The following is a 19,056-nucleotide window of genomic DNA, read 5'->3' as shown; positions in this document are numbered from 1 at the left end:
TACTTCTTAAATAACCAAATATAATGGAAATGCAATGTGAAAACATTGCAAGCAAAGTGTAAGAATTCAGTTTGGAAATTGGTTTGAAGATAGTGGTATTTGTTCTATTTATTTATTTATTTATTTATTTATTAAGGCAAAAACATATTACTGTGAAGAGATCAACATCACAGAAAAATTACTCTTGATTAGCTTGGCAGAAAACTAGTTGTCAATGAGTTTGCATCTTTTTGATGGAGATGCAGATAATTAGAAATTACCAAAATTTACATCTTGATGCAAAACATCTTCAGCAGAACTATAATGTAATTTTATGAGTGAATCTAAAACAAGAGTTACATTTTGCAACATATACCCTACAGCCATCTGTAATAAAAGATAAAAATCATTAATTTTAATGTAATAAATAAGTCATACTTGATGTTGAAACTTCGATGTAACTGTCAACATTCATTTTCTCAGCTTTAGAATTTGGCACTATGAAAAGAGAACAAAACCAGAAATTAGCATAACCATAAAATTATATACAGTCAAAAGTCGTTAATGCAGACACCCATAATGCGAAATGATCTATAATCCAGACCTCAAAGCTACACACTTTCTGCGCAAGCGCGTAATACCTTTACGCATGCGCGTTTAATGTATAACGGATGGTATAACCTAAGCTAAAATTATCTATTTCAGTTAATGTTGCATATTGCGTTGTTCCTTAATCTTCGAATTGGATCTGGCTTATTACTTTTTGCAGATTGTTAGAGCAATTTTATAAAAGTAAGTTGGAACTTTCGATTATGTCAAATAGTGTTTTCGATGGTGAAGCTGCCAAAGGATCAACAAAGGGAAAGCATGTTTCGATGTCCATCAAACAAAAAGTGGAATTGCTGCAAAAAATGGATAAAGACTTCTTTGTTTCTCTAACCATTTCAAAATCTGTTTATCAATTTCACGCTGCTCCGCTCAGGGAGGACATCGCAGTGCGCAATGAACTGGAAGTTGATCTGTCAGCACTAACCTTATCTTCAAGACAGATATTTTTATTTTATTCTGCTTATAATTCCTTACTAAATGTAGTATTTCATCTCAATGTACTCCGTCTTTGATATGATTTAAATCAAATTCCTAGTCATTATAAATATCGCGAATACAAATCAAATAGTTTTCTAGTTGCAATTTTCTAATTTCGACTATGCATATTGTATGCTTTACGCATGCGCACGTTGAAAGAAATGTTTAATAAAGTAAACAAATAAATATTAAGCTTTTTTTGTAAATTTTGATACCCTTTAGAGCATAATTGCTCTTTATTTCATAAATTAAGATTTCATATTTTTAATTTTATAATTTCTGCATGCCATCTTACCAGATTTAAACTGATGATCTATAATCTGGAATCGCCGAACTCCCGACGAGTCAGGATTAAAGACTTTTGACTGTACATACATATGTAAACATAAAATTATATACATTAATACATATACTATGTACACATACATTTACTTGAAATATGAAAACCTGGGAGATTCTCTCCCAAAAAAATGGAAATTTCTGGGAAGCTTTTGAGCTGCACTGGGATATAATTTCAAGAGTCCCAAACTGGCTTTAACCTTCCGAGTGGCACAGGATTTTAGATGCATCATGAAGACCAGTATTTAAACAGCATTTATTTAATTTGTATAATTACTTATTTTAGTCTGTATTTTTAAACTTGGATTCATTAAGATGATATTTACATTATTAAAGAAAGTAAGAAAGCAAAATATCTTAAACTATAAGCTAATATATGCCAAGTAGCAAAACTTCTGATGACTGGATAAAGCCGGTCATAACGCTCAGAGGGTTTATTCACTCTATAATGAACAATTCAAATTATGGACTATTTATGATGTTATTTTAATGTAAAATATATTGTTAATTTTTTTATTAGATAGTCTAAGTTATCTTCTCTTTGGCTAATTTTATTTTGTAATTATCTTACACTTTCATACTGACAGAGACCTCATTAAGGAGAAAATTGGTTACATTGATACAAAATTTAACCAGACTTTTTAACTGAAAACAGAAAAAATAACCTTAACCATAAGGCAGAACTTCCAACTCTTTCTTCCATTCTACATTCGCATGCGATTCTTTGTGCAAGCCCCTGAATTCAAGAGGTTACTGGAAACTTTCTTTGCCTTTCTGAAAGACAGTCTGATTGGCACTGCGAAAATTGGCTCTACGCCAGCTGCCCTAGTGACGCGCACGCGATACATAATTCGCCAAGAACGTGATTGCTTTCAACATTGACACAAAAATTGCTTTCTGGAAATTGCTGTTATGAAATTATCAATTTTTCCAGATTTTGACTAAAATAGTTAAATTCCCACGTTTTTCCCTGACTTTTTTTGGTCAATTTTCGATTTCCCTCACTTTTTCTGGTTTTTCACGGTTTTCCAAATAGCATGGCAACCCTGTTCATTTTTAGAATAATTATAAAATTCGTATTCAAAATTTTCAACAAAATTTCAAAAATATAAAAACTTACCCTAATAGCTTTCCCTGATAATAATTTAAAATCTTAAGAATTTTTTACTTACTTTACTAAATTTTTAGAATTCAAATTTCTAATATTATTAAATTATATTTCTTTATATCACACAGTCTTCATTTTTAATGTCCAATTTATCAAAGAGAAAAATATCAGTTCCCAATGTAGATTCAGTTATGCAAAAGCAGAAGCGAAAATAATTGTCTGGCACCTACTTTAAGTGTAAATTTAATCCCATAACTGCGAATTTATTCGCATAAGAGCCGGATCAAGATATGCAGTTCGATGACCTTGAAAGCACTGAAATGATTTTAAACGTTAGCACTTGAAACATATTCGTCATTTTACTGTAAACAAACTCAGAATTCATTTTGAAAGGCTGGCACTAGATTTCATTTTTAAGCAATCGCAGCAAATCTATTATTCGATTTTTCTTCCCACATTGTTATATTGCTGTTGAATTACGTTGCCTTTATTAAATCACTGCATATGCTGGGTTAAATTTCGAAGAAGGATTTGATGGATTTTGACACTTGTTTTGGAACGATTCGGTGTAATTGACTTGCCGATATCAGGTTGGGCACATAGATTGACAGAGCCGTACATATATTAAAGATACAGGCATTAATTAACTAATTCGCTTTCACAGTCGAAGCCACAATTTGGATGATAACACTTCTGTAAAAAACAGGCACACTTTGATGATTTAAAACTCTTTTTTTTTTTTCTTCTAAACACTTAAGAGACGGCTGTACACTTCGTTTTCACTGACATTAGCACTTTTGGACTTAGCAGATACTCGATATACATTATGAATTTCCATTACACATGAGTTAAGTTTAAAGAGATGGTTGGTTATTGTAGACACTGCAATGACATTTCCACTGGAATTGCAACACACAGGACATGTATCCTGTCGACTCAGTTGTAATATATTCAAACTCAGAAGTAATGACCAGAGCAGAAGGAGGAATTTTGATGACGTAGAAATGTTGATCTATAATGACTAGGAAATTGGAGGCGAAGGCAGATTAAATCTTCATTTTTATTTTCAACAACATGTTGCGGAATGTGCCAGTTCCAAAAGGCTTACATTTTTGAAAACTTTGTAGCAAGAAAGCAGCAGCAGTCTAGCAAGGTCCAAAATCAAGTGAGTAATGTTCAGGATGAAATCTCAAGTCAAACTGAGTTAGTGTTGTTTCTCAAAGCATTTTGATTGAATAGTTAATATTGCTGTAAAATTATTATTGGCTGCTTGAATTTTCATTCAATTTACATCACCAGAATTACGTAAGAGTCATATGACATAGATTTTTCTTGAAATGACGCAGTGCAAACAGATGTTGCTATTTTTAAAATAGAGAAGGAAAATTAATTTACACTGCTAATTTAATCTTTTACATATTCTTTATTTTTCTTACATATATATGTATGTAAAGAAATTTCCATATGAAAATCAAAGAACTAAATGAGAATTAAAAATAAAATTCCAATATCATAAGCCTGTCTTTTAGGATTACCTGTTCGATCTGCAGCAACTCTATTGGGTGTGCCTTTCCTAGAACGAACTTTACTGACATTTGGGGGTGTTGAACAAATCTCTGTAATAAAATTTTCAACAAATAATTTAAAACAATACTGCAAATTTTAAAGCACACTAATATTTAATTACGTTCCAAATAAATCAGAAATTTAAAGAAATATTTATAGTATAGCCTTCTATAAAATTATACGCCCTCAAAAGAGTTGTCAGGTAGTACATGCATTATAATAAATGATTTAAAAAGGGTTTCCTCATTTTTAGAATAATTGCATTGGAATGTGTGTTTAAAAATACATTACTACATTATTAATCTCGAAGCACGACTTAGGATATATATTAGATTTATATATAGTACTATTCTAACATAGGTATTTTGACACAAAATCGGACTTTTTCTGAAATAACATACCAATTTTTTTACATATTTCGATTCTACAACTCAAATTACGCCTAAATATGAAATTTTGTAAAATTTGGAGCAAAATTTACGGAGAAATTCACAAATTTATGTTGGTACTTTGTTTTCAGTTTGCGCCAAGAATAGTTCACTTGGCGAACTTCTTAATATATGGCAACCTAGTTTCCTTTCCCGTGAGAGGAAAAAAAGTCACCATCGTTCCTTTTTTCCAAATAATATTCTTTATATTATATTTTTAATTATAACTGTTATTATTTTAAGTTTAATTTGCACGATTTTTTCGAATAACTGTTTTAAAATTTTCTATTTACCTATTCAAACTGCGTAAATAAAGGTGCAGCGTTTATTTTTTTTTCAAACAGTTTTCTTTATATATATATTTTTTCACAGTTATTATTTTGGGTAATTTTTAAATTTTTATACTTTTATTTTAATTGTTTGTGTTGCATTGTCTCTTCAGATAATTGTTTTAAAATTGTCTAGTTATTCCTTCGAACTGAGCATTTTAAATATATTTATTAATATAAATTTTCCAGAATTTGATTTTATTTATTTGAATTGTGTTTCTTTCGGAAGAATAGTTTGCAACCCAGACTACGATGCGTTTGAAATCTGCATATATTAAAAGAGAAAATACAGTAAAGCACAGTTAACACGCCTTTCAATGTTCTGTTCAGAAGAGATATATATAAATAAGAAAGATGTATAACCGACATTTTAACTTAGGATGACTTGCATACACTGCTTTAAACAGTTTTATCATTCTGCCCATTGCTTTACACAATTTTATTCTACATTTGGTTTCTTACAATGTTATTTATTCTATTTTAGTCAAATATTTTATTTTTGAAATTGCAAGAATCAAATATCATAAGATTAAAACGTTTTAAATTTTAAAAAAATACAAATACTAAATTTTACACAAAAATTTATTTTTTCTTCAGGCATTCTACTTTATTCTTGCTCTTTTTCTTTAGGCATTCTGATATTAAAAAGCATCCAACTTTTTGAAATATCTTGGTATTTCTGACAATCATTTTAAATAAAGTTACCGCCTTCCATAAAGGCCCACAAACGGCCGAGCAGTAAAGTCGCTGAACACTGGTAGTTCACTCCGGGGTTCAAATCCCAGTAAACATGCTGGTTGCATGGGCGTTTTCGTGGATTTTCTCATGTGTACCGTGTATGCCAGCTGGTTTCCCTTAGAAAGTTCTTCACGAAGTATTTGGTCAGAGCCTTTATCAGTCGTTAGAGGCTAAACATTTTGAAGGTATGAGAGGAAAGGAAAGCCTGGTTTCCTCAAGAGGTTTTGGTTTATTTAATTATGACAAAGCACACTAGGGCTATCTGTCTAAGAGGAGGGATGCCTTCGCGGAGGACGTTCTAAGGGAAATTGGCTCGCATACATGTTACACATGGGGAAAACCAAAAAAACGCCTATGCAGCCAGCCCGTTCACAGGATTCGAACCTCGGACCGAACTACCAGTGTTCAGCGACTTTACCGCTCGGCCGCTGTCTCATCAGGAGAGAAAAAAAAACATCTTTAGGTGACATCTACATACATCACTGGATAAACTCCTGAATCTTCAAATAATTCGACTGAGAAAATCATGGGATTCTCCATTTATCATATGATATGATGTTCTATAACGTAATTTAAATTTATACAACCATATAGTCTAAAACCAATCGCTCTTCACTTTAATCTGCAATCATATCATTTTTGTCTTTTCTCTTAACACAAGCTCAATTGATGATATTTGCTGGTGTACACGTCCAAGTGTTTTCTCTTTGAACACCTAATGTCTTTGAAGTATCCTGAAAGCATATTCAAAAGCGTCCAACTTTTTTAAACATCTTGGTATGTCTGACAGCCAAATTTCCCTGCAAATTTTTGCTTACTTTTCTCCCTAATTTTCTTCTTTCCTTCTACAGTTATTTTCAGTGCTCACACAAGAAAATTAAGATTTTTCGATTGCTAGACTTCCAAAAATTTTGCATTCTTGTCAATTTTTTATAATATCATTTACATGAATTGCGTTTCAGCTGAAGACACCTGTTCATTTTCTTGTCATTTTAAATAGAAATAAAGTTTAAAGAGAAGTCCAAAGGATAAATATTTTAATTAAAAGATTTTTGCTAAATGACAAAGAAATAAAACAGTCCAGCAGGGTTTATTCTGTACCACCGAGTAACCCGATTCTTATATCGCCTGAAACAATCTAAATCATATTAAAGATCATGTTTTTTTATACAATCTATAACGTGAGGGAAAGATTAGCTTCTTAAAACATTCTTTCTAAGAGGATTAATGTAAAAGATTATATTTATATATATATATATATATATATTTTTTTAAAGCTGGGACCTGAACCAAATTGTCAAACTTTTAAAAGTTTAATTTACATGGTGGTTATAATTAAAGTTCCAATATGAAATGGTCATAAAAGGAAAACTACCGGACCAAATGTTATCAAACTTGGGAATCGTGTAAGGTTATGGGAATTTATTTCCCGCGGAAAAAAAAAAAAGAGTTTAAAAACTCACCACCAGGGGGAAAATGGCGCTGTATACAATATTGTTAAATGAAATAAGACATGAAAACATCTGTTTAAAATGTGTTTAATAGTTTCCGAAACGTGTTACAAAGCATGTTCAATGTAGCGTGCAGCATTTTCCGAAGGCAAGTTAAATCCTGTTACTGCATTCTCAACAGCAGCTCTTAGCATATCAGGAGGAATGTTACGGACATGTCAGTGTATCACATTTTTCATTTCTGCCAAATTGTTTAGATTATCACCATAAACAGTGCTTTTGAGATAACCCCATAACTAAAAGTCACAGAGGTTGAGGTCTGGTGGGAAGAGGGGACGTGCCGGCCTATAAGACGTTCATTCGTGAAATGTTGCCTAAGTAACTGTACGACACACGTGAGGTGGGGCCCAGCCCTGCATAAAAATTGTAGTATCTAAAATGCCACGTTACTGCAGTTCATGTATCATGAAAAATTTTAACATTGACTCTAAGTGAGCTGCAATCACAGTGGTCCAGCTGTCGACTCTTCTTCAGAGAAAAATGGTTCAGTTATAAAACTAGCTGTCATTCAACACTACACGGTATGGAATGACTGTTATGGAATCGAATGCAGTAGGAGAATGCAATGGAACTAGATAGATAACATGAGAGATTTCTTTGGCCCAAATCGATTAAAAGCGTTTTGAATCAGTATCTTCATGTTTTATGGCCAAACTCAGGCTTCAAAAATTACAAATTAGCGATCTGTAAGATAACGATTTCCAGATTGTACGCACTTGTGCGAGTGATTTGCGATCTCACATTTTCTAATCGCTAATTCGTAGTTTTCACAGACGAATTTCTCACTTACACAGATGGCGCACTCAACTTTTATCGAATTTAACGCCTTTAAATGGTAATTTGCTTACTTCAAAGTTTCTTAAGGGTATACAACATACAAAACCCGTGTAACAAAAGGTTAAGTTAGATTCCGACCCATATTTTGTTTAACAATATTGCATACAGCGCCATTTCCCCCCTGGTTTCGAACTTCCTTTTTTTCCCGGAAAATAAATTCCTATGACCTCCTTTACACGATTACTAAGCTTGATAACATTTGATCCTGTAGTTTTCCTTTTATGACCGTTTCAATGTGGATTTTTAATTATAACCTCTCTGTATATTATTAAATTTTAATTTTAAGCTACGCGTTATATGTATATCATGTGTAAATTTTTCACTTTTATAGAAAAATAAAGAATCGAAGCAAATATACATAGGATAATGGACCAAAACTGAAAAAATTTCCCCTCCCTCCGAAAATATTGGGTTACCGAAATATTTAATTTGACTTATCTTCTAAGTCCTAGTTCCGATAACAATTCCGAATTACTTAAGCTGAAGTAAAAGTTTTAGTATATATTCACTGTATGTTAATAAAGTAATCAGAGTGTAATAAAAATAGATTATAGAATTTACGCTGATGCAACTTTTTGTCTGACTGCACAACATGTAATGGAAAAGAAGGCTTGTAGAGATTTGTTTTTGAAATGCCTCTAAAAGTAGATGTCATACTCCTTTTGTATCTTCAATGTCAAAAAACTTTCCTTTGAGAGGCAACTTTAGTTTTTGGGAAAGAAAAAAAATCACAAGAAGACAAATTTGAAGAACATGCAGGACGATTGAATATACATGCTTATTTTCGGAACACAAGCGGTTCTCCGACTGGTTATTGAATGGTTATTGAATAATGAAAACACGCATTGTCATGCAATACAAAACATTTGGAATATGTTTTCTGACTGAAAACGTAAAGATTAAACGCCATCTGCTTAATTCACAGCCATTTACAAGTCAACTGCTCGGGCAATTGCAGAATCGTTTTGATCCTGAGCTTGTAAGTCAAACCTAATATCACTGGATTTAAACACTTCTTTAATCTTCCGAGAATGTTCCTTCTTTAGCTCATATTCCAAGGATATTAAGTGAATACAATTATTGCAAAAGAAATTGAATATTCATTTGCACTACGGCTTGGTGCTTACTAAGTTAACAAAACTTAAATTCTGCTTTTTGTGTCTAAGAATACAACAATATTTTAAATATTTACAAATAAAATATTAAATTGGAGATTTAATTGGAGCCTCACCAGTTGCCTAGCATTTGAAGATTTTTAAATACTAATTGCTTGTTGCGAAGTCTAACCCAGGCTGCATGGTTGGTTTTCGTAGTTTTCTAGATTCTCTTTACAAAGGTTCTCTATGAAAGCATCTTAGTCAAATAGCTCCCATGTTCTTTCTATGTTCAAATAAACAACTAACCTAGTTTAAGCGCGATTTCCAAGTGAAGTTACTAGTCTGAATACTCATTAAAAATCATGTAGCTTGCCAATCGGGAGTAACATGAAAGATACGGTGCCAATAATTGAATTGTTGTTACGGTACGCTGTTTCTAAACTTAGATGGTCATTCCTTAATTAAATAGCCCACCAGCGGCCGAGCGGTAAAGACGTTGAACACTGGTAGTTCGGTCTAAGGTTCGAATCCCGCGAACGGGCTGGCTGCATGGGCGTTTTCGTGGTTTTCCCCATGTGTAACGTGTATACGAGCCAGTTTCCCTTAGAAAGTCCTCCACGACGGAATCCCTCCCTTTAGGCAGATAACCCTCATGTGCTTTGCCATAATTAAACAATCCAATCCAATCTAATCCTTAATTAAATATAATTGATTTGTAACTTCTACTAGAGCTGACAGTAAGAATTGAAGTGTAAATAAATAATATCGTGTGCAATCTTGATTAATGTAAAATTTAAAATATTTGCATAGAAAAATATTTTCATTCAAACAGAACATTTTGTGAAATATTTGCAGAAGAAGAAGGATTTATTAATAACCGTAATAATTACTTATTATATTACTGATGATTAGGATTCAGTTCTTGACAATTACATTCTAAATTAGAATTTTAAGGATATAATGAAAATACGCTACGCGCAAAAATACATTTTAGGATAAAAAATTAGTTGATTTTTTTATGTTTTAAATTTTCTTAAATTCATTTAATAAACATCGTATCCTTGTTAATTGAATCCAGAATGTTGGGTGTCGTTTATATAATTATTCTTACTTGTCCACAGAATCTGCAGACTTATCCAGCCATTAAGTAGCTGCAGATCATTTCTACATAACCATTGAACTTCCATTAAATCAATCTCTAGAGGGTTGTATGTTTATATCATAATTTGACTTTTATAAAAATAATTATTCTAAATCTTATGTTTCTATAAAAATATACTGTACTTTAAAAATATGGATGATAGTATCAGCCGCTCTTTCAACCACTTCATAAGCAACAGTTTCTTTAGAAATAAATTATGCAGTTAATGTCATAAAATATTTTCATAAAATTCAAATAAACATCAAACGAAAATTCTCAGTTATAGACAATTCGATTTAAACAAAGTTAAAGTGAAGTAGCAGATGATAAAACGCCGAAGGTAAAAATTTACTCTAAGGAAGAAAGAGAGAAATTAAAAAAAAATAGTTAAAAATTCGAATAATATCATCTGTAATTTTTAAAAAAATAGCTTTTCATATAGTATTGATAAATATTTATTACGCATCATTGAGGGAAAATATTTCATATTCTCTGTAAAATTTTACTTGAAATTTAAGGTTAAAAATAGCTGTGGCAATTCACTGTAACAAAAATCCATAAACCACATTTGGCGTTATTATCGCTCAAAAAAAAGATGCCAAATTTCAAAATGCGAAAATATGTAAATTCGTGTATATCTTAGAAAATTTTGAATAAAAAAGTCTAATTTTTTGCAGATATGCTTAAAAATACACCTACTTTAAGATGATGGTAAAAATTTTATAAGTTATAATTCAAAATTTTTTTCGAAAAATTTATAAAAATTATTTAAAAATAGAAATTTAAAAAATAAAACACAAAAAAATGGGTAAATTTTATTTGGAATGAACCTAAATTTCAAAATGTGAAAGGAAAAATAATAAAAGTTTAATAAAAAAAGAGATATTGATAAATATTTACCAAATTCAATAAAGAGCTAAAATTTTGAGAGATTATATTTTAATAACTACTCGTATGATTTTTACAAAACCTGGTATTCTGGCATAATTTGAGTCGTAGAATCGAAATATGTAAAAATATTGATATATTATTTCAGAAAAAGTCCGATTTTGTGTCAAAATACCTATGTTAAAATAGTGCTATATATAAATCTAATATATATCCTAAGTCACGCTTTCGAGACATGAAAAACGCAGTTTGAATTTTGTCAATCAGCCCAGTAGAACCGGAGATATAGCACTGTCCCTTTTTTTGGGGGGGGGGGAGCGGTGTACCTCATTTGCATCTTAGTAAAGGCAAAAAAGAAGTGACAGTGCAGATCTCAATCATAAGAAAATGGATTAATTAACATATACTTTATAAAGTGATATAATCAGTACTTTCGATATTTTAATTATTTTTTAAATTATAATTTAACAATTTTAAAGACTTTAGCTATAATTTAGCAGACGTTTGATGGGCTATGATTAAAACTCTGTGACTTTCTAAGAAAATGCTAGAAAATATTATACAGCACAGAAAATATTATACAGCAAATGAATACACTGGCATTATTTTATATCTAACACAATATTTTCAAATTTCAAATGACAAACATTTAAATGCAAAATGATACAATACAGTTACTTTTCCCCCTCTACGAAAACATAATACAATTCAGCAGATTGGAAAAGAAATGGAAAGAGTCAGGAATATTGCTAAGTTCGATCTCCCTTCCCCCCCCTGGAAAAAAAGCTCTTTTTTGCTGCAAGTGCTATGTGATTTAGAATATCCTAGATTACACTATGCACTTTCTTTTTATACCTATAGTAGTAATGATATTATATACAAAGACTCAACAAAGGGCACAGTTAAATTTTTACCGAGAGAGTTCTTGAATATTTGAATGTGCTTGCTTGTGTTCATGTTTGAACAAGACAGCACTGAATTTGCTTAAAACTCATAACAGTGGCTAAGATAGCTTTCAAAATAATAAAGCTAACATAAATGATAAAATAATTGTCTGTTAATGATTCAGATCCATAACATGCTTTTCTGATTGAATAAAAGAGTAGCTTCAACTTTAATGTGCATTGTCATTTGAAAGATATACAACCCAAAAATGTAACAAAATAATTATATGACTTACAAATCGGGTTTCATTTAATAGCACATTATGGGAAACAGACATTAATGCAAAATAATAACGATCAAATTTCATTAGGACTGTTTTTGTAAATCAAATACAGGGCTATGATTCAGAAACAAATTATGTAATTTTAGTACTTCCTCATTATAGTGGCCCCGAAATTTAATCGCTAATCACTCGAGATATAACATATTGCTAGGTATAAGAACATGTTGCAAGATATCTCAGTTGATTAGCAATACAATACTGGGGGTAATAATAAGGAAATACCTAATTTTACTCAAAATATAAATAAAAATATAGAATCAACTCATATAAATTTTAGACTTTTCACAAATGCAGCTTAGACTTTTCACAAATGCAGCAAAGACCTGTGTACCAGATTCAGAAATTTAACTTCAGAAACTGTGCAAAATTATATCTTTGGCACCTGTAAATTCTGATTCTAGAATTTGAAATAATGAGACTTTCAGGCAAGTCAAGACCTTTCTGCTGTTATCAGTTTTTAAATAATTTATTAAATATATTCTGAGTTGCTCATCATCAAAACCATAAAATATCGCAAAAAAGCCAAACAAATATGGATAAATTAGCAAATATGAAAAAGCTATATTAAGGTTTTACAGTTAGTTTATTAAACTTAGAGATATGCTTTGGTTTTAAAAATACCTGGTACGTCGATATTTTTCTTTCGAGTATTTCTTCTCTGATCAATTTTTATTTCTTCTTCTACAGTAGTATTAATACCTGAAACAATATTTTCACAATAAATTGAAATAGAGCCATAAAAGTATGAAAAATATTACAGCTAGTTTATGCATTTTCAATTTCATAAACAGAAATGAGACATGAAAAAGTTTCCTAGAGCAGTGTTTCCCAACGTGGGGGGAGAGAAGCAATTCAATTGTTAAAGGTGGCAATACGAAAATGGACTCATCTAGAGTTTAGGGGACAAGGGACATTAAAATTTCTAAATTTTCTTCAAGAAGTCAATATTTTTCGAAATTTCATTTTTTGTTCCCAAAAATATAGAATAATGTAAGTGATAAATAATGTGATATATACGTAAAAAAAGGTTTTTAAATTACAGTGCATTTTAAATATTTTATGAAGAATTTTCGCTGTAGACATGGGCATTTAAATATTAGAAATTTCTTCCTAAAACCTATCCTTCAAATTTCTTTAGTGAACATTTCAATTTTAGAATATTAAAAATTATGTATATGCTAGGAAATGCATAAGAATTAAGAAAGGATTAGGTGGGACATAGCATAAAAAAGGCTAGGAAACACTGATCCAGAGACACCAGAAAATAAATACAGCCATGTTACCATGTATAGACAGCGATAAAGATGAAATACCTTGAATCTTAAGCATAATAAAACTAGCTTTTCTTTCTCTGGATTCTGTAACCCTCCAAGGGTTATGGATGCAAAATTCCATAGTCAAGGATGGCTTTTCCATTCGTTGCACATGAAAATTTCTGCCAGATTGTGATTAATCAAACTTTGGGTTGGATGTATATTTGAAAAAAAGGACTCAAAGTAGAAAGTGAGAGGTTCACAGTGCTTATTCATAGCAATTTAGGGAACTCTGAAATTTCAGGGCCAAACCCGCAAAGCTCGGAATGTTAAATGTTGAGTTTTGCTTTTTGAAGAAATTTAATTTAATTACACATTTTCAGGATTCTTATTGTATCATTTTACTCAGGATAAATGTGTTACCCTACTAAATCCAGCTAAAGGAAAAGCTTAATTTATTAAGTTTTTATATACAAATATTTTTATAAATAATATAATTTATTTCATAAATAATTTTACTTGCATGCAAAATATCACTATATGCACAGAAAAAAAAAAAAAAACTACTGTTGTATTTTCCTTTTTCATACAAATATTAACAATTAATTTATTATCCTTAAGTTTGCCTCCTCTTAATTTCATGTGTCAAAAAAATTTAATTTACTAATAAGTGAGGAAGATACTTTACTCCCCCCCAAAGAAAGATGCATCTTACCCTACATCCCCCTCCAAAAATGGTTATGAAATAAAATTTCATATTAATGAAAGCATTTGCAAGCGTAATGTGAAAAGTTGTTATGTTCTGACAACTCAGTAGTTCCAGAATACAATTTATAACAATTTATTTATTGTTAGGCAGAGGAAAGACACTTGCGATAAGGAACTCTGTCTTTGCTAAAATACAACTATTAACTGAAATAATTTTATGTGAGATGTGTTCTCTACATCTCAAGCAACAACCAGATAAATGAATAGGTAACCATGAAAAAATTGTGAAAATACACAAAAATCTGTTTTTGTATGGCGAAAAAAAATCAGAATGATTCTGCCACAGCACTGGATATTTGGTCAGTTAAGGTAAAAAATTGGAGAATTCTTTCTCGTTTAAGTTCTGAATAGAGAGGAAAAGAAACTCATGAACCATGCACAAGAAGGATCAATGATTCAGTCATATTATTGGTGCATATAAAACAGAACTGCAGAATGTAGGTTACAGTCATTTTACTGTGAACCATAAATTTCATTTTGTTGGCCTAATAATAGCTGCTCATAAATAAAATGTTCAAAGACTATAAGGCTATGCTAAGTGGCAGAATGAAAAGTAAAAAAGCATAACCTACCAACACAATGAGTTTTATCTTGCAGAATTCATGTGGTGGAAGTCCTTGGGATAGGAAAAATGTTTTTGATGTATATTAAAAGCAATAGCGGAAATATGGCTCCACAAACTATATCTGAGAAGTACGCATGGATTTGGTGGTAATGAGAGACTGTAATAATAATATAAGAAAGTGCCTATAGTATATGAAATTACTAAATTATACCATTTGAATATCCAACAAATGGGTAAATATAATAATTTTAATTCTTGCATTTAATTTCTGGATTATTTTAATATCAGTAAACATCATATGCATCAGGAAATAAACAAATAATATAATATCAGAATTCTTATTTTTTAAAAAGATTTTTTATCTTGAATCTCAAGTTTTGAAAGTTCATACAGTGCAATCCTTTAACTACGAAACTAAAATTAAACAGATATAATTTTTGTCAAACATCTTTTATCTAGTTACCAGCAAAGATATTTGTATTAGTTATTTTAAAGGGGTCATCTGATTATAGTAATGCTTAAACTTCTGTCTGCTTAAGTAAAGGTAGGAATTCTTTGCTGAGGACATTTAAAAGAAAACATCTTGTATTCAGATTACACACAAAGGAAATGATAAATTACTAATGCTTAGAGATCTTATTCACCTGACTACTGGTGAACATAATGTTTCAAAAGAAAATAAATAAGTAAATAAATAAACTGTAAGGTTTCAGATTTTAAATTACGTCCAAAGGGGTGATTTTTAACAAATTGTGCGTAAATATCATGTTCTTCGCACTTAAACCATTAAACTCAATTGAAGAGCAATATCGCAAAATAACAGTTTTAAATTGAGCATATCTTTAGAATTTTCGATACGCAACTCGTGCACTGGAGATAAAAATGTTTTTTTCTGTACAACGTTGCCATGGCTCGGTTTGAAATCCTTGAGTTTGTTAATCAAAATTCATCAAAGTTTCACAAAATATGAAATAGATAATAAAACGATTTCTAATTTGGGCTTCCAGTTGCCCATATTTGCAGGCAGATTACGTTTATTCAAATTTGGATGGCTCTAGGTACCATTGTTTTATCACAACGTGAGAAACATACATACATGTATGCAGATTTTTCATTATTTAATTTCTTTAAATATAATACATGGTGATAATATTTGACATGGTGGTAACAATTTGAAAAGTGAAAAAACGCTTATACTGAATCAACGCAAAATGCCAAAACGAAATTAATAGTCCTTCTGGGCAAACTGACCCCTTTGAACTAATAATTTTTAAAAAAGACTTTTTTTTTAGCTTTTTAATTAATAAATATATTTTCTTAAATTTGCAATCACTAAAACAATTCTTAAAAAATCTTTTCATTTATAACACATAACAAATTCTTAATAGAAAATAATACAAGATAACAGTTAACAAATTCATCTGTGTTTTTACACCATGAAATACAAGTTTTATATATATATATATATAAATACATTACCAGATTGATCCACAATTTTATTTGAAGTACCCCTCCTACGGCCATTTCGTGGAAACTCAGTAGAACTAACATCTGAAATATGGCTTCCAATTAGAGCAAATTCTTTTAATCTAATCCAGCAAAATAATTAATACTTTATGCAAGAATATACACACATGTTGATAATTACCTGACATATTAACTGTCACTAAAGGTGGAGTGGTCTCTCGATTTATGCCAATGGTTCTACGTACACCTGAAAGAGAAACTAGCATATAGATGTTTTAAATAAATTTCCTTTGCATAATATAATTAAATTAAAGCTATTTTTATTTTACAAATGACAGATTTTATACAACATATCGTAGCTATGCCAGAGAGCTTTTATTAACCTTATTTTTTTTACATAAACATAATTATCATACTACATATTACATAATTATCATACCACATAATTATCAAATTTACTCAGAAATAAGACTCCTTCATGTATAAAGCCCTTTTCATAGGATAAATCGTAAGAAATCGGAGCTCATTTTAATATCCTCTCTCTCTTAACTATCAATCTGTAATGTGCCATAGGAATTTTTCTCTCATTCCTCTTTGTACTGCAAAATGCTTCCTTTTAAGACCAAAAGCACAACAGTTGATCTTTTTCAAGCCACACAATTTTGTTGGAATCCATATTTAACTTAAAAATAAGAATCCCCTATATATTAGGAAAAATTTTAAGAGATAAGAATTAGGTGAACATTCTGTTAGAGCATGAGTCAACCTTCCTAATGAAACATGATATTTTACTATGACAAAGAAAGAAAAATTAGGAAAAGTTAAGAGAAACACAGAATCTATTTGCTTTTAAGCAGCAAACAGTATACGGAGTTACTACTCAAACAAGAGAATAAAATTTCCTGAATTTTCCAGGTGTGTTTTAAGAAAATTCCAATCTACCAGTGCAGTGTGCATTGGCTATACTGAGAGGTAAATTAATTATGGTACCACTTGAAAACACAAAAATTTGCCATTTATATATGACTTATGATATATATATAATCTCCAAAGCATTACTATTATAACTATAATACAAATTGTTTACTCCACTGAAGATTGAGATTAGAATTTGCCCAATCTGGATTTAAAAAAAAAAAAAAAAAATACATATTTTGCAGCTAAAGGGAAAAAAAATCTATTTAATGATATTTCAAAATAAATCCAGGTATTTTCTATTTGTTTAGTAGCACACATAAAAAAATAAAAATAAAAAATAAAATTTAAAAAATGTGCATCAAATTTCGTGATGATCATACAGCTGAAATTAGTTTTAGGAGTATGCCAAAGAAAACTGCCTGAAATTTGAAAGTATTGTTAACTAATAGTAAATAAATTTATAAGGAAGAAACAACATTAACTGATACAAATAACATTAAAATAAAGTTAATTATTTAAAGACAAAAAACTGAATTATAATAATTAATGATATTTTGACGAATATAGCTATATTAAATATTAGCTTAGATGATTGATTACTGTTTTTTGTTTATTTTACTGCAAAATCACAAATAAGGTATTTATTAAAAAGAAAATAAGTATTTAAAAGATTTTGTAGTAAAACCATAGTATATGGTATGGCTTTGGCACAATTTTTAAAATTGTCTCAAACACCAAAATGATTCATCTACTGCTCATCATCATGTCACCAAATCCCATGTGTACTGTATACTAGGATTCAATTCAATTCAATTCAATTTGTTTTATACGGAAATAGGAAGGTATTTTCTCTCGTTTCAACATGCACTGCGCAAGAGCATGCGAGTCTCTCGATTGAGGTTTCGGACACCAAAGTTGCTGGAATTGCTTTGCCTTTCTAAAAGACAATCTAATTGGAACTGTGAAAATCAGCTCAGGCCAGTTGCCTGAATGACGCTCACACGATACATAATTCACCAAGAAAGTGATCACTTCCAACGTGGGTATAAAAATCGCTCTTTTTGGGATCGGTGTACGAAATTCAGACTTTTCCAGATTTTGACCAAAATATTTAGATTTCCTGACTTTTTTGGCCAATTTTTGAATTCCCTGAGTATAGTAGAAGCAGGGCTAAACTGAAACCATTCAGCTACAGTCCATTATTTAAAATAGGATTCCATTTGTGATTTTAACAGGTGTTGTCATCATAGAATGACACTTATTTCCTCCACTTCATTTGAAAGTGTAATTCATTGAAAATGTAATTCGAATAAGCCTTCTTATATGTACTTTGCAAAAGTGAAGGAAAAAGTTAGGAGACTTGAACATCCTTCACAGCTGATTATTACCGTGATTATGAGGCAAGGCAGGAAAGGAAACTGGCTTTGAAATGCCTATTCTAAAGTTAGATACCATAAACATAAATATTACAATTAGCAGCAGTTATGAGCTTGTATCTATAGTAATTACATGTGTGGCTTATTTAGTGTTTCAATAGTGTATTATTTTATACATTATGATAATTTAGCAAATTTAAGAATAAATATACAGGTCAGGGACAGAGAGGAGGATTCTTATTTAAGTACATATAATGTGTTTCCTCAAAAAAAAAGACCTAGAATAACTTTTCAGGGTACTCCTAATATAAGTCCTAGTTAAGATTGTCAGTCAGATGGCCACTTTGTTATCCAACAGCCAGACTGGCACTTTATTGCCAAATGATCACATTTAGACACAACACACATGTATATTTGAAGTGACAAATTAGAAT

The 19,056-nt window shown here is 30.6% G+C and overlaps 1 protein-coding gene across 6 annotated transcripts in view; it reads right to left on the bottom strand.

Moving 5' to 3' along the window:
- The window catches only part of LOC118197778 (uncharacterized), a 91,142-nt gene that overhangs the window by 29,293 nt on the left and 42,793 nt on the right, over positions 1-19,056 (bottom strand). For 5 of the 6 annotated variants that reach the window (XM_085814175.1, XM_085814178.1, XM_085814179.1 and 2 more), the window contains exons 5-9: positions 16,510-16,587; positions 16,341-16,412; positions 12,897-12,974; positions 4,048-4,128; positions 418-477 (exon numbers count right to left, since the gene is read on the bottom strand). In XM_085814175.1, the coding sequence (XP_085670301.1) occupies positions 418-477; positions 4,048-4,128; positions 12,897-12,974; positions 16,341-16,412; positions 16,510-16,587 (369 nt within the window). The remainder of the gene's footprint in view (positions 1-417; positions 478-4,047; positions 4,129-12,896; positions 12,975-16,340; positions 16,413-16,509; positions 16,588-19,056) is intronic. The other variant, XM_085814176.1, reaches the window with a different exon arrangement.

The sequence above is a fragment of the Stegodyphus dumicola genome, chromosome 3, assembly GCF_044657685.1.
Source record: "Stegodyphus dumicola isolate Sdum_Otavi_A_Nest chromosome 3, ASM4465768v1".
NCBI classification, from domain to species: domain Eukaryota; kingdom Metazoa; phylum Arthropoda; class Arachnida; order Araneae; family Eresidae; genus Stegodyphus; species Stegodyphus dumicola.
The sequence above is the reverse complement of the archived record's forward strand: the minus strand, read 5'-3'. Positions and strand labels throughout refer to the sequence as shown.